Source organism: Channa argus, chromosome 5, assembly GCF_033026475.1.
Source record: "Channa argus isolate prfri chromosome 5, Channa argus male v1.0, whole genome shotgun sequence".
In the NCBI taxonomy this organism is placed as follows: domain Eukaryota; kingdom Metazoa; phylum Chordata; class Actinopteri; order Anabantiformes; family Channidae; genus Channa; species Channa argus.
The window spans coordinates 9,284,273-9,309,223 of NC_090201.1; the positions used below are offsets into that span (position 1 = coordinate 9,284,273).

The 24,951-nt window shown below is 39.0% G+C and overlaps 2 protein-coding genes across 2 annotated transcripts; both read left to right on the plus strand.

The window, feature by feature from the left end:
* The first annotated feature begins 574 nt into the window (after positions 1–574).
* Positions 575–3,291, plus strand: LOC137127946 (globoside alpha-1,3-N-acetylgalactosaminyltransferase 1-like). Its single transcript, XM_067505521.1, has 4 exons — positions 575–636; positions 883–927; positions 1,722–1,784; positions 2,119–3,291. Exons 2-4 carry the CDS (start codon positions 894–896, stop codon positions 3,033–3,035), a joined length of 1,014 nt encoding a protein of 337 aa, XP_067361622.1. The 5' UTR covers positions 575–636; positions 883–893; the 3' UTR covers positions 3,036–3,291.
* Positions 3,292–6,153: 2,862 nt separating this feature from the next.
* On the plus strand, positions 6,154–21,817 carry ell2 (elongation factor for RNA polymerase II 2). The gene is made up of 12 exons (XM_067503356.1): positions 6,154–6,378; positions 9,355–9,402; positions 10,382–10,506; positions 10,620–10,783; positions 14,356–14,615; positions 15,087–15,211; positions 15,915–15,987; positions 16,067–16,736; positions 18,170–18,242; positions 18,599–18,770; positions 19,457–19,501; positions 19,639–21,817. The coding sequence occupies exons 1-12, from the start codon at positions 6,205–6,207 to the stop codon at positions 19,753–19,755; spliced, it is 2,046 nt and encodes a 681-aa protein (XP_067359457.1). The 5' UTR covers positions 6,154–6,204; the 3' UTR covers positions 19,756–21,817.
* Positions 21,818–24,951: the final 3,134 nt, after the last annotated feature.

The window sequence follows — 24,951 nt, forward strand, 5'->3', positions numbered from 1 at the left end:
CACAGGGAGGAAAAGCACAAGTGTTTCAGCTACACCTTCCTCAGTGTGACTTTAAGTATCTAAAAAGCACACTTGTTGATTTAGTTATTCAGCAAAATATGGCAATATATGTATTGTGTGGGGCCCAGAATTGTGTGATACATATATTTTTGTCTTAATAACATAGAAGAAATGTGAAGAGACAAAAAACAGCTTATGATGTCTTCGATCATATTTATTTGAATCTTTTTAGAGGATGTTGTCTCTTTGTCTGACAATAACTTCCTTCCCTGTATTTCCTATTCAGTGCCGCCACTCTGTGGACAAGAAGAGTACAACACCATGCTGACGTGAACAAAAGTCTACTTTAAAGTACGGTATAGCATCTCTATACTTGATCTTTATTCTTATCTAAATGGCATCATTAAAGGATTGAGATGTGTTAACTGTCAGTCCTCTGTGTGAAGAGTAAACATGAGGAGAACATTAGTTCAACACTTCACTCTTAACTGTACATAACTTTGACTTTAAATCCTTTTCTTTTCCCTGTTTGTGTCCTTCCCTCCACTCTTCAACTCCTCCTATTTGTCCAGATTCCCCACACATCTGGCTGCTTTGGTTTTGCTCCAAAACTGAATACTGCAACAGGCGGAGGGGGTAAGTGGGGGTAAGAAGGAAGATATGTGAAGGAAAGACAGTGGAAAATATTATAAACGTAACCTTAAGAGAAAGAAAGAGGAGGCAAGGTTATGAAAAGAAAATTAGCACATGAAAAGCAGTGAGTTAAAAAGCGCATTTGCAGGAAGAGACAGGGTGAGCAGTGGAAAAACAAAGAGAGAGAGACTGAGAGTTTTGTGACGAGAACGGTGGACTCAAACAAAGATTTGTGTGTTTATCCACCAGCAGGTCACACAATGGCGCTGTTTCCATTCTGCAAGTCAACCACAGGTCAGTATAAACTCAGCCACTGCGTAACCTCTTCTGCTTGTGTCATAGTTGCTTGTTTTCCCCTCAATCGTCATTGATTTGTGATTGCTCTGCTTATCCTGGTAAAGTTCAATTGCTTACTTGCCAGGATAAACACCAAAGCTTTTAAAGCCTTTCTCTGGGATTTTCTATGAGCAATCTGATCCTGAAAATATGTCCAGGAAGGCAAGTTGGATCCTTAATTAGTTCAAGAACTCTTTGTGCATTAGTCCTAAATCTCTTGGAAAAGCCCAATTACGGAACATGCAATATCTGGAGAAAAACTGAGATGTAAATCTACACTTACTTACTTGTGCTTCTATAAAGCTTATATCTAATGCAGCAATGTGCAGGTTTTGGCTCAGAACCAAATCTCTGCTAATAAATAACAACACCCATAAGCCCAGCTTGCCTTCTGCCATTTCTCTGTCCATTATCTCATGCTGGGTTGTATGTAATATGATATTATGATGTGTGTTTCGCAGTTATCACTTATTGTTTGTTATCATATTACTACAACCAAACAGTATTTTTGAGTTATGTTTACAGTCATATAACATATATGTATACCATAATGCTATTAACAGTGATAATTTGCACAATAATATTTCTTTAGCAGCACATTTCTTTCATTCCTATGAGGTGAGGCTTTTAACCTGTCAGTTTTTAAAGAAGATTCTGTGTGTGTGTGTGTGTGTGTGTGTGTGTGTGTGTGTGTGTGTGTGTGTGTGTGTGTGTGTGTGTGTGTGTGTGTGTGTTTGTGTGCGTGTTTGTAGGACCAATCAGAGTGACCAGAATACAACTGCTCCTGTACTGTGTCCTGCTGTCTCTTATAATATGTAAGTGTACAGAAGAATTTCTACTAATCTACCAGTTGACAACTGTAGAACCTTGTTGTTTAAACTGCATGCTACAAAAGGTAGTTCTGTCCTGTCAAGTAATTTTTTTCAATTTGTTGAAAACATTATATAAATATGTGTTATTTCCTCTAAACAATACAGTAAGGCATATGGTAAAGGTTAAAATAAGTTCAACTGTGACTGAACTGAGCTGGATACCCCCCAACCACAGACACACACACACACACACACACACACACACACATCACCACCATTGTTGTTTCAAAATGGTTTTAAAAGGAAAAAAAAATAGCTTCTTATTCTGCTTCTTCAGATTTCCTCCATGGACGCAAAGCTGCTGTCAGTGTGAAGTTGCCACATACTACCATGGATCTCAGAGACAGGAAAGTGCCACAAACTCCAATGGAGACACAATGGGGTGCTCCTTTAGTGTGGGGCGAGACTCATAACTCAGCTTTGCGCAGGAGTAAATTTGGACAACAGGAAATTCGTGCAGGTCTGCTGACTCTCGTCGTGGGAACTTATGGCCAGTTTATCAGGCGTTTCCTGTCTTCGGCGGAAACCTACTTTCTCCCTGGTCAGATGGTCACCTATTACATTCTCACAGACAATCCTCGTTCTCTGGATCCCCCTGTCAAGCTGGGGCCTCAACGGCAGCTGAAGGTTTTACCCATTGCAGAGCTGCCTCGGTGGGACAGGTTGGCCTATCGTCGCATGGCCCTGGTTGCTGATGCCATTAAAGATCAAATCAGCAGCGAGGTGGAATACATCTTCTGCGCTGATGTTGATCAGGAGTTTGTGGCCCCTGTGGGAGAGGAAATCTTAGGAGACCTGGTGGCCACATTGCACCCAGAACTCTATGGTAGGCCAAGGAATGCATTTCCTTATGAAACTGAAGAGGTCTCGTCAGCATGTGTTGAGCAAGATGAAGGCGATTACTACTACACCTCAGAGTTGTATGGTGGGTTGGTTTCTGAGATGTACAAACTGGCTCGTGCCTGTTCTTTGCTCATTCTGCAGGACAGCGCTAACAAGATAGTAGCCAGGGGCCTTGAAGAGAGCTACCTGAACCGCTATTTGATTGACCACAGGCCAACCTGTGTGCTGTCACCAGAGTACAGCTGGTGGAGCTCGCCACTGACTGCTGAAGTTCCTGTACGGAGGCTGGTTTCCTTGGGAAGACAATGCAAGGATTATGATAGGCAGAAGAAAGAGGAGCACAAATGTTAACTGAATGTAAAAGGACAGGGTTTTGCTGGCTGAACCTTGACGTATCTCACTCCCACATGAAGCGCAAATGTTTTTGTTGTTAAATGTCTTTTAGAGATGTTAAAGAGGAATTATGTATTATAACATCATATTTATTCATGTCCTTATTCATTCATTTAAACTTTTGGTTCTGACAGCTAATGAATGCAGCTGTGATCATTCACGGTACAATAAACTGTAATCGACACATTATGCTCTCTATTAAAGATGTTTGTGTGAACAAGGCCTGTGTATGCCAACTATCTCTTCCACAGCAGACAAAAAAGAAAATGGCCTGTCTCTTTAAACGAAGCACTGTACTCTCCATTATTCCAGCCGTGAAGATACGGCTCCAGTGGCTTTGTGGTCAGCAGCGATAAGAGTCAACAGTGTAAGTGCACACTTTCCCTGCAGTGGCCAATTATTAACTGGAACAGCTGCTGTTTCAAGGTCTTTAAATGTCAGATGGGTGGAAATAGATACAACAGGATGTTGTTTCTCCAGGTTGCACATGTATGGAAGCTTCAGCAAAAACTAATGTAGTTGTGACATTGATGAAACCAGTTAAAGTAATTTTCCAACACCACAGTTGGAGCTGGAGTAAAAGGTAAACTCACTAGACCTGATTATGGTGGTTATATTGTCTGTGAGTCTGCCTCCCACCGTCTCTCCACACACACAAACATGCACCCACATTCCCACTCTGCATTCTCTTCTTTGTGTGCCGTGTTTTACTGGAAGATTTAAACAGCAGCAGATGGCTTTTTCTCACTGCCAACAGAATGTGTCCACAAAGCCAGATCGCCACGTGGAGTGAAGCTGCAAAGTTGGAGGTGAACTTCAGATAATACTTTCAAACCTTTTGTTTGTTATCTTCATATTTTATCTCTTCACTAAATCAACATATATCAGGGACATAGTATTTTCATACTATGCACTACAGTGCATAATTATTCACACTACTTTTGGATTTATACTACTTTATACTATTTATACTATACTACTTATACTAAAAGTATTGTCCAATTTAAAGTTAGTTTTTATTACCATCATTACCACATTGTCACTAGTATTATAGTAATAGTATTGTGGATTTTCAGCAATGCAATGGTTAAGGATGAGGTTACTGTGATCATTTCTCTATGGACATACTATAATACTATAAAAGTATACATTGTCCAGGAAGCAACGGAGCATTTAATTGTGACCGCACAAGCAAACAGACCAGGGCATGTCCAATTGTCCCCTAAATTCTCTCAATCCTGTACAGCTAAAAGTAATAAACATTGGAACTTGTAGGAAAATATGTAGGAAAAATGTTCACACACTGAAAAATATTGTTAAATAATTTTCCAAATTTATATTTGCAATTTTGTCCTGTATTCACAGACTGCAAAAAAAAAAAAAACACATTAAAGTTTAAAGCATGAGGTAATTTGGAATATTTCATCTGTACTGCATGTGTCTGTATGGAGAAACACCAGCCCAGGATGTTGCAGTGAGGTGACAGTGTTAGCTGAGGAGCCACCGTGCTACTGGCATGCCTGCGTATTAGTGTCAATTACAGGCCACTACAGGTAAGTTAAACTGCTGGAGAGTTTTAAATGATGGTGCATTTCCTAAGTCACGTGAAGGTAATTTAACTCCCCTTTACTTTATTTGGGTTGGACTATATTTAGTATTTAGACAATGTAATAGTAATGTGACTATTTTACATATTTTAGATATCCCACATCAAGCTGCAGAGATAATTTCATTTGTTTAACCCATTGTGAGATTAGCTGATACCAAGCAATGCAGCTGCCATTAAATTTGTCATGAACCTGCACTGAAGGTCTTTATTCCGTACATCTGTAACAAGCATGTTTTAAATCATACCCATTGTGCGAAAATATTTGCCCATAGTCTTTACTGGTAGTCTAATGGTGTCCATAGTCTTTACTTGTGTTTAATGTGTATTCCTAAACAAAGGGTGTGTTATTTTAACTTATCCTTCACACTGTTCTCCTCAGCATCCAGCAGGTTACACCTTCAAAATCTCTAAAATCAATAAGTCCTATCTGCCCTAAAGGCTTTATTTAATTGTCTGCACAGCAGGCAACCTGTCAGACAAACCAGAGCACTAATGGATTTAACAAAATTGCCATTTGAAATTTTCATTTGCATTTGAAACTGAAAAAAGGCATATTAGGCAACGATGGCTTCATTTGGCTCATTAGGCTTTCTATTGTATCCCAGACATAATATAGAAAGAACTCATTTGAGGGTGAGTTAATATTCTAGATGTATGACATCTGTGTGTGCTTGTGTTCGTGAAAGAGAGAGACAGAGACAGAGAGAGAGACTCCACAAGGGGATGGGTGGGGTGTAGAGCTATGATAATCTGCTGGGTTCACACAGGCCTTTCCCCACCCTGTCCAAGACCACGCCACACAAAATCATGCTGCCCTAATCACCAGGTCAAGGAGACTGACACTGCAAGATAGTGAAGGTGCAGCTAACAGGGGGGACGTACTTGTGCCCATTGTGGTGATGTCAAATTATATCCCACATCATTACAGGGTTTGCATGTTAAATGTCTGTACGCCTGGGAAAACGTTTCCTGAGTAATTCTGCCATACTATGAGAATTTAGTTGAGAAACAGAATAAGCAATATATTCAAAGTCATTCACTAAACTGTATGTGAACTAAACTGACTTTACACTGCAGTATAGTCTACAAAAGCTACCTTTAACTGTTTGACTGAGCTAGAATTAGTTTTACCATGTCAGCAAAACAGAGCAGGCAGAGGCAGCTTTGGCAATAGGTATCTACATATACAGTATGTGTCTGAGAGAAAGGCTTACAGAAAATAGGGAACCTACTTAAAAATTACACACACAAAAAAAAAGAAAGAAAGAAAGTGGCCAGGCTTGGCAGTGTTGAGTTTGTACATGCATAAATGCAAAACTCCATACTAACAGAAAATTGAAGGCATGGTGGTTAAATGTTTTAATCACAATATTATCCTTTAAGGCACACCGATGCATGACGCTGTGAAGTGAAAAAGTGAGGTAGCAAGTGGCGATCAATCTACTGCTGTCAGCCCTGCAGGCAGCAGCTGTAGTCCCTCCCCGGGCCGGAGCGAGCACAGGGAGCCTGGGCTGCTAAATGCTCCAGCCTCAGAGGGACGATGGTGGAAGGCTGGTAAAGATGGCGGCGCTCTCTGAGGATGGGAGGTACGGATTAGATTGTGGCCAAGAGAGCGCTGGCAGAGTCACCGTATTGCACGTTAAATTGACCGAGACAGCACTCAGAGCGATAGAGAGCTACCGAAATTTTACGGTGAGTGAAAGGCCCTTTTATTTCCGTAAAACCTGGCTTGGTCTGTCGGGCTGACACGGCTCGTCTCTGCTGGGAAGCCCAACTGCCACGCACAGCTAAAGCTACAAAGTTAGCTGAGCTGTTGACACAGCTTTTTTTCTGCTTGTTTTTATCCTTGAATTAGTCTGGTATCATTACATAAGTCATCCGAAGAACATTAACGAGGTATTATATTGGTGTTTTCGACAGGTTTTACCCACTGACAAGTGGTATTTATCGCACAAAACCTTTTGGTAAAGTTAGACACTAATTAGCCAACGATTAGCTCGACGTTGGTCTCCCTGGGCTCTGCTGGGCAGCCAGGGCATTTTTTTAAAAGCAAATAACGTTTCTTTGACCAAATTTGGAAATGTTCGACACAAACGCTTACTAGACAAATCGTATAAGCTGAATGTTAAGCATAAAATCACAGGTAACCAACATAACGTAAACTTTGAATCGACGAAGATGTGTTTGAGTGGCTGAAAATGTAACGTTAGGATGAGCTAACAGTCAGGCTGATAACATTAACTTCATCTCAAGTGAGCTGTTTTACAAGTACGTCGGTGACTTCATACATCCATCATACCCTGTGGTTAGAAGTTGTTTGTTTGAGAAAATAAAAAAACTATTATCAAAACCTGACAGGGCCCTGAAGCACAGCCTGGCTTCTTTCTCATAATTGTTTACTTAACTATTTCTGAAGCCTTGCAGTAAAATGTCACACTTAACAGGATGTCAGACAAGTGACTCAAAGGTGCACACAGGAGGAATATAGGCCTGTGCTATTTGCTTGTTTGACAAATTGCTTTTCTTTTTTTTTTTTTTTCTTTTTTTTGTAGTGCATATCCATTAACATCGAGCTGCATTAGAGAAGTAGGCCAGGGCAAATAAATACATTTAATATGATATCAAAACATAACAGGATTCTAAAGGTAATTTGATAAAATAAAAAAAAATACTTGTCTTCTGCACTAAAATGAATGTGCTTCACACATCTGCTCTTCGAAAAGCTTATGAAACTGAGTTTGCTAATATGGCACCACATACTTCTATGGATTAAATATAACTTTAATCTTGAGCTGTACAAATTGTGTTATCTTATTGAGGCATCACACAAGTGAACTAATCTGGAGATATATCTGCACTCTTGAGTTGCGGAGGCCTAAAAGCAAGTTACCTGACTTAAAACCCTGCCAACAACGCCGTTACATAACAGTGACTGGGCCTAGGTCTCCACTCTGAGCTGATGTAGCGTTCAGAGACCTCTGCGACAGCTTTTTATGGCAAAGAGTGTGTGTGTGTGTGTGTGTGTGTGTGTGTGTGTGAGAGAGAGTGAGAATATGTAGGCTATACCATACACTGCTGGCAGCCCTGTATGGGGAACATTTGCTCACTGTCAGCTGTGAGATTGCCTTTAGAGAAATGCATGGTCAAATTGTGGATCTAAAGCACAAATTAAAATGAGTATTTATTCGTTTTGTGATAAGTGGCAATCCGAGTCATCCCTAAGTTGAAAGAATTCTTTTCTGACAGCCCATGCTACGGCCTTATTGGATGTGGTAATGTTGGTCTGTACACTGCATTGAGCGGCAGCCTGCCATCTCTTGCTGACTGGGCAGCCAAAACTGCCTGCTTTTTGTTTCTCTCCCCCTCTCACTAACATTGAACTATGGAAGCTGGCTAACTTTGTCTTTTTGTGGTGATGTGAAATGTGATCAGAACTCTGTGTGTGTGTGTGGATAGTGGGGGGGGGTAATCGGTCAGGTGATTGAAGATTAGCTCAGCTCAAGTTTACACTAATATAATTTTTTTTTTTTAGTCATTTAATCATTTTTTAAAAAACTTCTTTGATTTGCATCTGCTTTAATGTATGAGTTTCAAGCTCGTTTTAATGTCCAAAACTGTATGTAAGGATATAAGATGTTTTATAAAGTTTGCATCCCACTAAATCCAGTTGATACAACATTTTAGAAGTCTATGATCTGTCTAACTGGTTCTTCTGTTGGCTACAGTCGTGTGAAGAAGCTGGACATACTGTGCTTTCCCATCCTAACCTGTACTGCATCAGAGCGGCCACAGCATAATTGTGGCTGTCGGTTCCATTTCAAGTAGCCACCAACATAGACCTGCAAACCTACACAAAATAAACATGTGGCAGAAATACCCTCTTCAAAATATCTGCTGTGTTCCAGTTTCATCCATGTGGGGTCAGATAAAAGCAAACAAGTTTACCTGCCACCTACCACTTAACCACTTAAAAGGAAGTTAGTTACATGTAAAATTGACTCATATGGCTCTATGTGTATATTCATATTAAGAGCTCAGGGACACTGAGCCAAATGTTGGATTCCAGTGGACCGTCATCAAGCAATTGTGGTCAACAGTCACCTCTGGTATTGGCCTCTTGATGGTCACCTGTCTCATTGAGCATGACAGCTATGTCTTTGACCTTTTAGAAAACTGGGAAAGTAATTTCTAAACTTTTTTTCACAACATTTTATATACCAAAGCGTCCAAATTATTTCCAGATTAATCAAATATTTAAAATTAAAATCGGTACAATACACTTTTACAGATTCACAGTTAAATGAGAGAGATGTAGTAGGGCCTCCTTTGCATTATGAGTATAGTTCAATGCCAAGATTGTTTTTGCTCATATAGACACAGAAGGCATGTGCATGTGAGCAAGCTTTGGTTTTCATCAACTCATTTTAATTGGAACTTTGTTCAGAAAATGTAAGTGGAGTGTTTTCTCAGGCAGCCTTTGTCAGAGCTTGTTACAAGGCATGCTTGGTGTGATAGGACCCCAAGGCAGTGCTGTTTCTACAATCAAATGCTTTGAGTTCTGAGTGTCAGTCATGTGGTATGTTCTGCAGGTTTGACTGTACTCTCACCAATCATTCTTTAATCCTATCATCACTATTAATGAAAACTGTTGTTTACATTGACTTTCAGAATGTACCTTCTTTGCGGCCAACAATACAATTCAGGGGACTCCAAGGGGTAAGTTAGTTAGTTTTTTATTTATTTCTCCTTCAAGATTTGAATGAGATAAGTGGTTCCTAATTGAACTTTAGTTTTGCTGCATTTGTTATTAATTGAATTGCATTTACACTAATGTTATGGGGCCAACAAAACCACTGACTCTTTTGGCTCGATCAAGTTAATCAGCTACTCAACTACTGCTCAGTTCAGTTATCTGTTCCACCAGCATTGGCCTGTTATAGCATTATCACAGTGTGTCAGTTGTTTACTTACTGAGTCATAGATTATACATTTAACACAGTGTAAGAATTCAGTGCAAATGTAGAATACTATACAGTAGAAGAACATGAAAAATGATAGAGGGATCCTTATTTTTTGCCATATAATTGTACGTTTATTCAGAAGTAAAAATTGGTCATATCAAATTTACATTGAAAAAGATAAGTGCTAAATGTTATGTGTCATGTTAAAATGTATCCAGTAATTTGTTTACTTATTCTATTAAAACTAATACAATTTTAAAAACTTAAAAATATAAAATTGCATTTTCTCTTATTTGCAAATGTTACATTTTTACCTACTCGACAGGCAGCTTCACTAAGTAGTAATTATTTAGGATTGGTAATAAAAGCTTTGTCGTCTTTGCAAAGTGCTGAACAGTTTGTGGAGGCTCTATCTAATTTCACACTCATCTGAATTCTATAAACACTGTTTTCCACTGCTTGTAGTTCACGAGGCATATGACTCACATACAGCCTCCCCCTAGTTGCTGGCTCACTCACTGTTCACTTTAACCCATATCTTAAATGTAGACCCTACCTCTGTACACTGTGTGTATAAACACATAATTAACCATAAGTAGTAAACACATTTAGAGGTATTTACTGTATGGTAGTTTCTAATGATAATTTAATCTAGTTTATTTGATTGATCTCCTTTTAGGTAATTATCTCAGATATTCATGTATGTTCTCCATTTTTTGTGCTAATTTTTACAGCGTATTAAAATTCCTAAGACCAATTCCTCCTCAGACATTGTCTGCAATTTTGATTTTTACCTGTCTAATGTGGGCAAGGACAACCCTCAGGGAAGCTTTGAGTGCATTCATCAGTATGTGTCAAGGTAATGATAATCACTGGTCAGCTGAATCAACTGTTGCTGTCTTATCACACATTGATAAGAGTTAATCCTTCGATGGCTCACATTTCTTTTGTACAATCACTCTTCGTCCTCAGCTCAGGGGCCTCACACCTGGCATTACTGGCAACGGTACAGGACAAGATCACTGTTTGTGCCACTAATGACTCCTACCAGGTGACTCGAGAGCGCATGGCCCAGGCTGTGGAGGACACTCGGGAACGGGGGACCAAAGTCATCAAGCCTGGGGGCCAGTACAGAGGTAAGGCTCTGATTTATCTGCAACATCTACAGTCAGATGCTAGTTTTCATCCTAGCACACCAGAATGATTTTAAACCTTATCCATACATCTTCTCTCTTTACAAATGTTGCCCATTTTGAGGGACTAAGGGAAAATTGACAGCCTGACTACATGTAAAGCCATTATTGCTACTGACTAAACCCTGTTTCACACAGCAGGAGATCACCTGAGTCAGAAGCTTCCTCACGGGAGAAACTCCACTTGATTTCAGTGTCTAATCAGCTAGCACTCAATGCACAACATAAAAGAAAACTTGGGCTGTGGAAAATAGTGTTTTCATTACAGCGGTGCATTTATTCACCCATTCGCTTGCTTTAAAATCCTCCTGACGATTCAGGACAGAACAGTGTGCTGCACATGCACTCTTACGCACATAATATGGACTTTGTCCTAGGGGACACACGGGAAAGAGTCCAGATAATGTCAGGAGGGTCTCAGTGGGACATTTATGTTCTCAGGTAAACCCCTTTGGACAAAGGAAGGAGACTGTCAGAATTCTAGTGCATGTGTGAAAGAGGCTTAAGCCAGTTTATCTAAAGTTTCCTCTTATTTACACTCTGACTGAGAAGAACTAGCATGTAAAGAGTTTTCTCTGCTAAAATGATGTAAGTGTCACTTACAGCTGTTTGAGTCAGTTTATATTTGAATCTGATAACAAACTCCATTAACATTTGTCACATGAATCTCTTAAACGAACTTAAATATTTATGCTTTTTGGAAAACGTGACTTAAAAACAACAAAACATGGTATTTATATTTGTAACCCCACAGCACAAAACTGTTAAGCAAGAATATAAAAATCCTGGCATCATCATTATGCATTTTAAAAATGGTATGTTAAACAGAGATCAGTAGCAGATGTTAAATGAAGGTTAACTGTTAAATCTACGTTAACTGGTTCTTAGAGATTATAAAGTATAGGGCAGGAACTGAGTTTGTTCACTGATCCGTCTGCCAGGAGTTCCACTAATATTTAACTGCTCCTGCTCCCCTGTCCTTATTTGGTCAGTCGGTTTTACTCTAAAACATGGATGGAGGCGTGGTTGTAGTTTTGTGTAGCTTTAAGCTTTACATCAAAACCATCATGTGGAGCAGGTACCAATTATAATAAGAAAATGGCTAATGAATAACCAGTGTACCAGCAGGATACTTGGGTATCTTAAACATTTCCACTTCCACAGTAAATAGGGGTGCATGGCCTAGACATCCAGACAGGAACAACAAGCCCACAAAGCTGGGTTAGCTGCTACCATTGGATGACAATGTATTTTTGACGTTAAAATATCCTTTAGGCACTAAGAGTGGCTCTCTACAAGTAACTGTCTAAATCAGTAAATAAGTTTTACAGCGAAGATTGTAGTTTCTGGAAGTAGAATGTTGATGGCTAGGCAAACAGAAATCTCTACACAACTTGTCACTATTTTTCCATATGCAAGCAAGAATGTGTTGTCCCTAGGGTCAATATTATGTCTGTTAACTTAAAAACTTTTAAATATTAATTTCTAAAATTAAATTGTAAAAATGTGATTGAATATAAATTGAAATGTACAATGCAATACCAAGCAAACAGTTTGTTTGTTAGATTTAAGCACTTATCAAAAATAATGGTTGTTTAATAAGGATCAGAAGTCTAACTCAGTTCACAAAATGTTCTACAAGAGTCAAATACTCCTTAAGGTAGTTTTTCTGGGCCTCAGGGATAGATTTGCATATAGTGGCCCAGATAGAAACTGGGAAACGAGAGGACTAGCAAAGAAATGTGGTGGGACCAGCGCTTGTAGCAGCTGGTTTGGAGTGAACACCCTATTTACTTATGCAAAATGGGTTCATACCTTGTGGTTCTCACAAGTTATAATTTCTGGTAACTGTGTTCTACTTTTATCTATGTCTCTAGAATGTATCTTTTAGTTCACTAATGCAGAATGGTTATTTCTGATTTGGGGAGGATCAATTTCATAAGCATTTCTCTTGCAGACGCCTGGCCAATACACAATGCAAAGTGTGTGAGCTTACACCTCCTCACATTGCATGCATTTTCAGCTTTTTGGCAAGTGGGGAGGACTGAGTTTTCTATTCTCTTCATGTCTGTAACCTTCATTAGAGCTTTAGAATTTCGTATTGATTGTAAAGCAGTATAGAGAAATGTGCAGGCATGGCAACTAAACACATGCCTCAGCATCACAAAACTAGGTGTCTTCAGACACTTTTACACTTTAATAGTCTTTAGACTGCATTACATTGAATATGCTTGTATTTCAGATTAGAAAAGCTGTCATATTTGCATCAACTTGAAAAACTTTTTTTTTTTTTTTCGTTTTAGGAAATGCTGAATTATTTTTCACCTCAATGAATTGTCAACTTGGTGATTGTTAGTTGTTTTTCTAGGTCAAAGCCAAGTGACCCATCTTTTAATTATCCCTAGTAGCTGAATGGCTACAGTTAAAGTGCAACTGTGGGCAATTGCTTCATGTCACTCTTTTCCCATGAGACCTTTCTGCCTCTTCACTTTGTGTTATCAGTTAAAGGCCAAATTCCGTAACAGTGTCTTTAAAAAAAATCGGTTTAGAAATATGTTCTGGTCAAACGTCTAGAAACGTGTGTTGTCAAGATCCAAATTCACGTGACTCGGATATCCCATTTGAATCAATTTATAATCCCAGATGTTCACATACTTTTGTTGCACACAAAGACTGGATCATTTTCCACAACGAATAAAAAAAATAACTTAAACGAAATATAAATAAATAGAGAGAGAGAGAGATTAAATCCATTTAATCAAAGTATGTAAACCTCCAAAATAATCATTTAATTTGAAGTGGAAATTAGAGTGTAGGTATTTTAGTCAATTAGAAGACAATAAGTGAGTCTGAACTCCTGGGATAAGCAAAAAGGACAAAAAAAATGATTTGACATCATTGGATTGTAGGGTTTTGACCTTAGAAGAAATTGGACCTTTAGAAGAAAGGGTTACAAAGAGTTTAGATTCTACCAGATGAATGTCAGGGAGCTTGTTTACAAATGGAGACCATTGAACACCATTGTTACCCCCCCCTCACAATATATTAACAGTAATGATTTTTCTCATTTGTTTAATTTAAGCATTTTTTTTATTTATTTTTTTTTCCTATTTGAGTTCCAGGATGTGCATAAAAACACTACTACCACCCATTATGTAGACAATCTCAGCTATTTCTTCTAATGAAGCAAATATGCAGACACCTGTCTTCAGAGTAGCAAGATTATGTAGTTTTTTTTTCTGCTTTTGTAAAGTGTCTCTTCCATGTCCATGTACCAGATTTTTCTCTTAACAGAATTTTAGAATATAACACTTTAAGAATTTTTGATTATACAAGATGACTTGCATTCAAATCTGATAATGTTTAAGGTAATATTACATATTAGAATATATTAAGACTATATTAAGTAAGTTTGTAAGTGTTAAATGATATGTGGGACTAAACCATCACCTCCCACAATGACAGTAATGTAGAGAAGAAGAGTGTTTAATGTTATATCTACCTTCTTTCTCTAGGAAAGCAAGTCCATATGCGTAAGCCTGCGCTATCGACCCCAGAGGTGGTCCCAGAGCGCAAGCGCTCCACACCCATCAACCCAGCCAACACTATTCGTAAGTGCCTTTCCAATAACCCTGTTTCCCAGCGGTCTTTCCGGGACCGCATCGTTCACCTCCTGGCGCTGAAGTCCTACAAGAAGCTGGAAGTGCTTGCTCGTTTACAGCGGGATGGTATCAATCAGAAGGACAGGAACTCACTGGGGACCACCCTGCAACAGGTAGTGTAAAGCAGTGATCAGCAGCTGGTTTTGTGGGCTTAGTTGGAAAACAGACACAGCAGGTGTCCTTTAGGACCAGGATTGAGAACCACTGCTGTAAGTTGTTTTTGAATGCCATAATTTGCAACGTGAGATGGAAGTGAGCAAATTTAGGTATTTAAATTATGTAGCTCTGTTTTTCAAATGTCAAAATTGATCCCAGAGATCCCCTTGTTGATCTTACATACAGAAAATTGTTAACTCCATACATCTGCAAAATCAGAAATCTGAAATCAGGTTTACAGCGTTAGGTGTCACAGGTGGCTTTCTTCATGTTGAAAAGAAAAAGAAAAGCCACTTAATCGTTAAATAATATTTGCATGCACAGATGTTTGGCCAGCACAGGAAATGTGAAGTTTCAATACATACTCTATACTTTTCATGCTTTTATAGGATGTACTTTGAAACTGTGTGTCTGTCTATAACATACAGGTGGCAAACCTAAACCCCAAAGACAACACATACTCACTGAAGGACTTTATTTATCGTGATGTCCAGCGAGACTGGCCTGGCTACTCTGAAGATGAGAAGTCCCAGGTTGACCGGATCCTGGCTCGGTATAGAAACAGATATTTTAGGCTTTTTGAATGCACACATAGCCAAACGGCAACTCACTTAAAGCACTAAAGCATTCACATTTTGTGGTGTGTGTAAATAAGTATTTGTACTGGCTTGACGGGATGGCTCCATACCCTGAGGTTCAAGGTGGCAGTTTTTCACTTTTTCTGTGTCTGCTCACAACCTGCAACATATATACATCTTTGTTTGATTTGAACACATAGTAACAATTGTACATTTACAGTGACCACATCACTCTATAAATGGGGAGGGGGGGGCAGTTGAATTTTAAATGCCACCTTTTGATCCTACTGGTTCTGGTCACTTAATGATTTTGTTAAAGAATAGTTTGTCTTAAATTTCACCACCATTTAAGCAGTACACAAGTAGTTTTTATTATATAATAATGTGTCCACCATATAATTTTCCACCATTACAACAGCTGTGGAGGCTCCTTATTTTAATTTCTTTGTACACGTGAATCTGCTTGTCCACTAAAAGCAAAGAATAGATGACAATGAAAGCAACTGCTTGTGTACATGACCTGTGAGTTTAAAATAATCACACTGTGGAATAGTAAACAAATTGTTTTAATAAAAGTAGCACTTACACAGTAGATTCAATCCTAATGATAGATAAGCACTGACCACAATCTTACTCCCTGTTACTGTCACCTACACATCTCTTTTCTTTCTTCAACAGCAAATTAGGTCTTCCTACAGAGACACCCTCATCAAACAGTTCTCCCAAAGACCGTGTTCCCACATCCCCTCAGGTATTTACAAAGAGAAACACTTTACACATTCCGACAGTAACAAATGTAATGTGGCTAAATTCTGAATGTGTTCTTATAGAAGCGTCAGCCTGACTTTGACTTCATTGACCCCTTGGCGCCCAAGAAAGCCCGCATCTCCCACCTCAGCAATCGAGGGCCAGCCACATTGTCATCCTCCTCCTCTGACCGCTGTGAGGACAACCCCAGCTCTAAACACTTGTCTCTAACCTCTGTCACCGCAGGCCCTCCCGCCCATCTTCCCATCTCCTCCCACCCTCCTGCCCCCTCTCACCAGCAGCCCAGCCCAGCTTCTAACTCCAACTCACCTAGCACACCAGAGGGCTGTGGCACCCAGGATCTGCCTATGGATCAGAGTTCCTCCTGTAGAGATCCCTCACCCAGCTCCTTCTCCTCCAATAGAAACATGCAGGACAGTTATGGGCACTCTGTCTCTGTCCCCAGACCAGCCTCCTCTGTAAGCCCTCCTCCACGAACCTCACTCATTGTTACCTCCACTGTCATCACCAGCCCTTCCTTATCCAGCAGTACTAACAAGAAGTTCAAAAAGAAATCCAAGAAGCACAAAGACAAAGATCGAGAGAAGGAAAAAGGGAAATGGATGAAGAGAGGAAGCCACAGTCCTCCAAGTGTAGCAGAGCAGGCTGATGAGAGTCGTAAAGCCAAAAAGAGGCACAGTGCTGAGGAGGAAAACGGGGAAGTTATCAACAAGAATCATCACAAAAATCAAGGTGTGATTTGAAACAAAGGTCTCAGGCCTTAAAATTCTAACAATTTTTCATTGCTTGTTCTGCTCCTTCACTGCCCATTGTGCACAGCTCTTATCACTGTCCAAGGAGTTGGAGTAGGATGACCCATAGTATTTGGGACCTTATTAAACTGATAGGAATACCTTTGCATTGTCTCCAGGCTGTTCTACGAGGAAAGCCCCTCTCCATGTTAAAATACGTTTTGGGGCAAATAATTAAATGATAATGGACAGAAATGTTACATACATATTTGACAATAAATCTAATTACCCACATGCAATGCGGAAAGGGGTTGTTCTAAATGTCAAACCCACAGAGTATTATTGGTATCAATTTAAACATCTGTAGGAAAATAGTGCTAGTTGGCTGGCCAGAAACGCAACTCGTTCAGGTCTTTGCATAAAAGTCATTTGAAATGTCACAGTGGGAAAGGCGCAGGTGTCCATAATGAAATGGGTGATTACTGCTTTTCATTTAGCTGCTTTGGTTTCGGGGTCCTGCTACTTTTTATGCTGACTCATGTCTTTAATGGAAGTGGGATGGTAGTATTGCTCTGTGTGGATTATATGCTAAAGTAGATCATGTTTGCCCAGAAAACATGAAATGGCTACAATAGTTCAGAGGTAATGAAAGATTCCTGTGTATTACAATCGTCAATGTTCACGGGTGAAGTTAACGGATTCATATTCTCAGTCAAACACTGATTAATAATAAAGTTTGATGTAAACCAAATATTGAAAGTTTCCTCCCATGCTGCATAAAAGAGGACAAAGAAAAGTAACATACTTTCAATCCCGCTAATTAGCAAGTTTGATTGTGTTTTAGTCTGTCTGTAAAGTGTCTAACGCATCCAGGACTGACCTGTCTTGTGACTAATTTGGCTTTTGATTGTTGCTCACCTTGTTGCACTTTCTCTGACAGGCCATACAGCCACATAGAATTAGAACTTAGAGCATACTGATGCTGTGGATTTATCTGAGCTCTTCATTCTGTTTTTGGTTCAGATATCATAAATGTTGTGTTGGTTCTTTAAGATATTCTGTGCAGTCTCTCTCTGGCTTTTTTTACACAATTTATTGTCTGTTCTGATAAAGTACATCCGCATTGACAATTCATTTAACTTTTCATCAAAACTGCAGTATTCAGTGGTACTGTGACTGTGCAGCGGCTGTATATTTGCCTGCACTTTCTAATATACTAAATATTAAGCAGATGACTAAATATCTTCAGACACTTTGTGCTCTAGTCACTAGTAAGTTTAATATGCCTGTGACATGCATTGATGATTAAAACAGTTCATTGTCCCATTTGAATTTTTAGGCTTTTATCTAAAGGTGCTTATTTCAATGCAGAAGTGTTGATATTGTGTGTTAAGAGCTGTAGTTACATTGTTCTACTTTTCTCTTTCTTGTCAGACTCTTCAGACAAAGACAAGCCAGTCCAGTCCAGGGAATTCTCTTCCACAACGGAGTTAGCTGACTATGTAGTGTGAGTAATCTAGAAGGCCTCTCTTCCCCTTTCACTTCTTCTCAGAAACATAAAAACACAAATTTGACATATTACTGTAAGACAGAAGACTTGGAGTTAGATAACAGGACATACAATACGTGTCCAATCTGATTTACTTTTTATGTCAATGGTACCATCTCCAGAGGGGGAAAAGCAATCAATCAAACAGTCCGTCTACAGAAGCAATGAAAAAGCTCTGCAGATGCAGAGTTCACAGCTTTGTCTAAAATAGTCAAATCATGAGCTTTAAATCTCTGTATTCAAAACAAGTACAAACTGCAAAACTTTATTGTGGTGCATTTGTTTTTCTTCTTCATTCTTTTCCCTCTCTACAGGAAATACAAACCGTTAGTATCCATGGACCAGCGTCAAAACTACAAGGATGACTTTAATGCAGAGTATGATGAGTACCGCCTATTGCACGCCCGTGTGGAGAGCATCACCCATCACTTTACCCAGCTGGATGCCCAGTGTCGGAAGTTGGCACCTGGCACCAAAGAGTATCAGGTCATATTTAAACAGTTTTGTATTGTACGACAACATCATAATCTAACTTTTTTTAAATTATTTTACTGTCAATATCGTGAACTTTCAGATAAGCTAGTGTTGTTATTATTAGTAGTTGGTTGTGACAACAAATAGACCAGACTCATAGAAAATGCCATAGATGCTGTTGTGCAGACTTAATATAGTTTGTCTGATAATTTAAGGATGTAGACGATAATATTGTATAGTATGAATATTATCGTGGTTAAACACTTTTCCATATTTACTTTTCATAATTTAATCAATCTTATAGTTAAAACATACAAAATCTATTATCACACTGACGTAATATTGTGGGACTACATACAGATGGCAGGAAGTGAAGAAAGTGTTTAATAATTAGCAAAAACTGGGCTTTAACTGTCCCACATCTGTTCCTTGGTCAAGTGAGATGGGGATCAACAGTCAGGATCCACACAGGTGTTGTTCATCAGAAATTCTATGCTTCTGTTCAGGAGCTGTTCTTGTGCCAAGTTAATACACAGAGCTTCTAAGTATCTGCAGAAGCTAAATTTAGCATTCATAGAATTTCCATCCATAATAACTCGACATTTTTGCTGCGAAGTTTGTGAAGGGAGATTTTAAATTATAATAATGAATTATGTTTATTTGCATTAAATATGAACATTTTTGTTTTGATTTTACAGAAAGTTCAAGAAGAAGTCTTGAAAGAGTACAAGAAAATGAAACAAGTAAGTTGTTACTTAGTTTTCTTTTTGGTAAGGATGATGGTATGTTTGTTTGTTTTTTGTTTATTGACATTTAATTGACAGTAGGAGCTGTATTCTGAGAATATGTCCATTTTTTTTTTCTTTTTTGTTTTTTACAGCACAGCCCCAACTACCATGAGGAAAAACAGCGATGCGAGTACCTGCACAACAAGTTGGCCCACATCAAACGGCTAATAGCTGATTTTGACCAGCGAAGAGCCCAGGCCTGGTGCTGAGAGCACAGCACACAACATCTTCACTGATCAGTATTGAAACTGGAGTTTCAAGCCAGGAAGGGGTGTTCAACTGGCAATTATTTATTAATGCCCCTTCAGTTACTGCCTCCACAACAACCCCCACTCCCTCTCAATTTCCCTTCCCCTTCTCACATCATCCTCCTTCATTCCTTCGTCCTTTTACCAGTCTTTGATTCCACAATGCTTAATTGTTGCCCACAATCTTGAAACTTTCACTTTTACCCCAATCTTTTGCTTTTTCTTTTTTCTTTCTTTTTTCTTTTTTAAAAGCTCCTGTGGAATTTCATACCACTGGACCAGTGGAGGGAGCTGCCTGCATGTTGTGAAGGGTTTGGGGAAAAATGTCAACTTCTAACCTTTTTGAAGAACTTTATCATGAGGCAAAAAAAGAACAAAGTATTTTTTGAGCATCAAAGAAAATATTAACATGTATTTAAGTTTAAAAAAAAAAGAAAAAAAGAGGAAGATCTATTTATTTTCGGACTCATAGTGCAAAAAAATAAGAGTCTGCAGATGATATATTGTTTAACTTTTCTTGAAAACAATGCAAAAAAAACATTTTACCGCAGGCCTTATGTGTTTGACTTTGTGAAGCCATTTTGCACGCATGATCCATTATGTCATCTCATTTGGCAAAAATGTCTCTGCTGGCTCATTTCCTTTCTTTGTACAAAACTGTACTAGATAACCTTTGCTTTAACAAATTGCTGAAGAGGAAGAAAATGAGACAGGAAGGAGAAATGACTTTACTGACTGAGAAATGACAGTATGAGTGCATGGATTATAAATTTAGTTGTAATGGCCAATGGGTGGTGGTGAGTTTGGGGTATATTAAAGGAGCATGATACCCTGTAAATTGGGGGCAGTACTTCCTGCACCAACAGTGTTTCGTGTTCCTGGTGCATTATGGGTGCCTAAAGGTGTTTTATGCTGACACTTTGGGGCACAGGCTATACAAAGGAACTTCAACTGCCGTGTGTGTGTGTGTGTGTGTGTGTGTGTGTGTGTGTGTGTGTGTGTGTGTGTGTGTGTAACTGGTGGAAGACAGAGGTGATAAGTTTGGGAGGAGTGTTGGTAAATTGTGTGTGTGCTTGTAGAGTGATGTATTGTTTGGAATGATAGGAAGAATAAAGCATGAAAGGAAAAAAGTGTGTGGGGGGTGGGGTGGGAAGTGAGGAACATGAGAAAACAAACAAAAAAAAAAGCTGCTAGTGTTTAACCAGCCTTAGGATCAGCCTGGCTGGAGTAACAGTATCTGTTCTCAGTTGAAGAGATAGAAAAGATTATTTTCCAGAGTGGTTCGTCTCTAAACCCTGGAAAGGACTGCGCCCACCTCTTCAGCTTATCCTGCGGCAAACAGTCTGCATTTGTTTTTTGTTTTTTAGAAAGAAGCAAAAATCCACAAGAGCACTAATCTCTGTATCATGTCAGATGTATTTGGTCCTCTAGGTTCTGCAGAGCAGTGAAAGTGTTCAGAGTAGCTTTTTATTTTTTCCCAACATTGACATTAATTTCAATAGATGGATGAATAGCTTCTTCATAAATACTTTATTTCAACAAGGGAAATTTGTTTACAACCCTGTATTAGAATGTTTGCCAAAAATTAAATACTTTCTGGTACCGCATCCATGGAGTAAACTTTCTCATTGGGGCTTCATTTCAGGAGACATTAATACTTAAATATATGTAAAACACTTTACAAACTGTGAAGAGGAACTTGGTCACTGTGCACCTACAAAGATCAACAGTCTTCTCAGCAGTCTGGTATGGAATATGTTCAGTGAGTGTTGACATGCAAGAGTGTGTCTTATTTTTTCCCTTCAAACAGAGATTTAAGTAATTATTGACCAGGACTATTTCGCATATATTTCAATTGTGGTTTTCTGTCCTATAGTCGGTCTCTGCAGTAGACTGGCTGTTTGTGTCAGCTGTCACAATTACCTTAGCTTAATTACAAGCTAGGCTTAACATGCTTGTTGCCTCAAGATTATTCTGGACAAAGTCAGCACTTGTAACTCAGAGGTGTCACAACACCAAATAACCACAAAAGTCCACAAGAGTTCATGCTCTATTCATGATTTACACTCATTGTAGACTACAGGGTTAGTGTTTGGGTTCATTTTTTTCCTCTTTTCCTTGGCAACACAACCTAAAGTGACTTGTAGTAGTAATAGTAGTAGAGGTAAGGGAGAGAATAGGGTTGTAAAGAGTCTTAATGAGGAATTGACAAAGTTGATATTGCCTGGCAGTGTTTGGATATGAAAAACCACTGAAAATGTGAATTTTGAGCGGAATCTTATCCTGCCCATCTGAAATGTACAAGAAATTTTAATAAAATCAACTTGGTTGTACCTTAAATTTCCCTTACTTGTGTGTTATTTGTGGCTCCTGCTGTTTGGTTTTTAATTGTCGCCAATATTCACTTAATTTCCCAATAACTGGAAAATGTGTTGGCTTCCCCTGAGAAATCGTTTAATGACAAATTCCTGTCCTGTCAGTTTTTAAATTGGACACACTATCAATCTAAGTTTCCTTTGGTGGAAAGTAACAGTACATTTACATTTACTCAAGTAGCCTATTGAACTTTAGTACACTTCCGGGGGATTTGTATTTCACTCAAGTATCACATAAACATACTACTTCATAACATCTCCGTATGATTGACTTTAGATTAAAACTTAATTTAATACTTTCTTGTAAAATTGTGTACATGGATGAAAATGTCACCATTTTAGTTCTGCGACCTAGTCAGCTGGCATCAAGCAGTGAGTCTGCTGTCAGTGAGTTTCATGATTGACTTGAAACTTGTTTTCTATATTTTTTATTCTACAGACATCATTTTTTTCACTTAAATCTAGGAAGTCTTGTCAGGTTTCTGGTTGTTTCTTTCAAACCAAATAGATGTTCTCATTTTTCTCCTGGAACCTCCAGGCGGCAGCAGCAGCAGTAAACTCGTCTATTAAGAGCAGTGCTGTAAGAGGAGTGAATGTTTGGTAAGAAGTTTGGGGGGCATGTTGAAATGGTCTGATCTGCCAAAATGTTGCCTTCACAAACAACAAATTCACACTGCAGCCTCAGCAAAACCTGCTCTCTGATTTTTCCCCCCCCCTGGATTTACTGATTTTCATTTCTCTGTCAAAGTTCGAGGGGTGTAATCCAATCGAAAAGAGTGAGTCGGCATATTTAAACCTTCTGGCCATGACACAGCAGAATCAGGTCATGTGATTAACCTCTGAGGTGTATACAATATCTTGACCTGAGTTTTTCTACCTCATGATACACAGTGGAGATATACACGTCTTATTGTTACATTATGTACCAATAGTACAGTGTATTTGGCCCAAAGGGAAAAGGGACTTTTCTACCCACATTTGTAGCACTACAAACACATATTAGAAATTGTCAGGTACAACAAAGTCTCATCTCTTAATTTTTGCTTAGGAAACCCAGGTTTGAGAGGTGTTTAGTGCATAATCTCTGTCTGACTCATGAGTCTCCGAGCACCATGACATTTTTAGTCATAATTGCTATGTCACTTCTTGTTAGTGTTTACACAGTTGTTTTTTTCATATATTCCTTTGACTATTGAGCTGGAGTTTGAGCCCTTTCTCTCATGTTAGTCAGTTTTAAGTGTCCAGTCTTAACAAGTAGTTGTCCAGTAGTTATTTTCAATCAGTTGATTCCTCAGAGTATTAGGCCTAAATGCAAAACGCTATGTGTGGCAGAAACCTAACGGTGCACATCACCCTGAACACACCATCCACACTGCAACAGTGGGGTGGCAGCTCCACTCATGTTGTGGGGATGCTGGTCAGAGGTGATGATAAGATGGATGGAGCCAAATACAGGGTCTGCAAAAGACTTGAGACTGGGGAGGATGTTCCAACAGGGCAACGACCATAAACATACAGCCAGAACTAGATCAAAGCATATTCATGTGTTACAATGGCCCAGTCAAAGTCCAGTCCTAAATCCAAATGAGAATCTGTGGCAAGACTTGAAAATTGCTGTTCACAGATGCTCTCCATCCAATCTGACTGAGCTTCTGCCATTTTGCAAATAAGAATAGGAGGAAAAAATTACTCTCTAGATGTGCAAAGCTGGTAGAGACAAACCCCAAAGGACTTGCAGCTGTAATTGCAGCAAAAGCTGGTTTTCAAAGTCCTGACTCAGGGGGCTGAATACAAATGCACGCCACACTTTTCAGATATTTATTTTTAAAAACTTTTGAAAACCATTTATCATTTTCCTTCCACTTCAAAATTATGTACCACTTTGTGTTGGTCTGTCACATAAAATCCCAATAAATTACATTTACATTTGTGGTTGTAACGTGACAAAGTGTGGAAAGGTTCAAGGGGTATGAATACTTTTCGGGGCACTGCATATGGAAGGGAATAGGGTCTGTACCTAATAAACCAAAATTTGAGGGGTTGGTTTGGGTTGGGTTAAAACTACTAATTTATGTTGGATGAGAGTTTGTGTGTCTGGTTGCTCATAACAAAGTGCAGGCAAAATGGATATGTCACAATATTTTCACTTAGATATACTGTCGGTTACTGTGCAAACGTTTTTAGGGACTAGAAGTATAGAAACCATACTTTAGGAAATAATGGCAGGATTTGTTTTATCAATCAATCCATATTAAACTAAAATAAATGAATCTCATCAGTGTTTGGTGTGGTTAAAGCAAGCATCTTGTTGGAGGACTCCCTCTGGCTCTGACGTTGTCATGCTGCAAAATGAATTTTGGACCAGTCAGACACCTCCCTGGTGGAAAAAAGCCTAAACCTTTTTCACAGCACTGTTTATTATAAAAATCATAAAGTAAAAAAGAAAAGTGGGGTAAATCATGTGAATCAAAAAACCAGATCAAAATACCTAACCCTGTTTACAAGTAGCATCCACTGTTTCTCGTGTTAATTTGAATTTAGGTGTAACGTGTGCTTGTCGGTCAGAAGAGTGTTGGAGGTGGCAGCGATGGGTTGGTGCTGTAGTAGTCAACTGGAGCTCATGCTGCAGTCTATTGCAGCTCTGCAGTGATTGGCCCTAGGTGAAAGACACTGCACACACTGACCATAAATGATCTTTCATGTATTCTTTAAAACATGCATTCACAAATGCATGTTTGTCTGGCTAAAAGAAAGAAACAGCAAGTCCGATGAGGAATTACCA

Coding starts and splice junctions, on each gene's coding strand:
- LOC137127946 (XM_067505521.1), top strand. CDS start 894: ATGGCGCTGTTTCCATTCTGCAAGTCAACCACAG. Junction 928..1,721: donor ATTCTGCAAGTCAACCACAG/GTCAGTATAAAC, acceptor GCGTGTTTGTAG/GACCAATCAGAGTGACCAGA. Junction 1,785..2,118: donor CCTGCTGTCTCTTATAATAT/GTAAGTGTACAG, acceptor CTGCTTCTTCAG/ATTTCCTCCATGGACGCAAA.
- ell2 (XM_067503356.1), top strand. CDS start 6,205: ATGCTCCAGCCTCAGAGGGACGATGGTGGAAGGCTGGTAAAGATGGCG. Junction 10,784..14,355: donor GCCTGGGGGCCAGTACAGAG/GTAAGGCTCTGA, acceptor TTCTTTCTCTAG/GAAAGCAAGTCCATATGCGT. Junction 15,212..15,914: donor GTTGACCGGATCCTGGCTCG/GTATAGAAACAG, acceptor TTTCTTCAACAG/CAAATTAGGTCTTCCTACAG.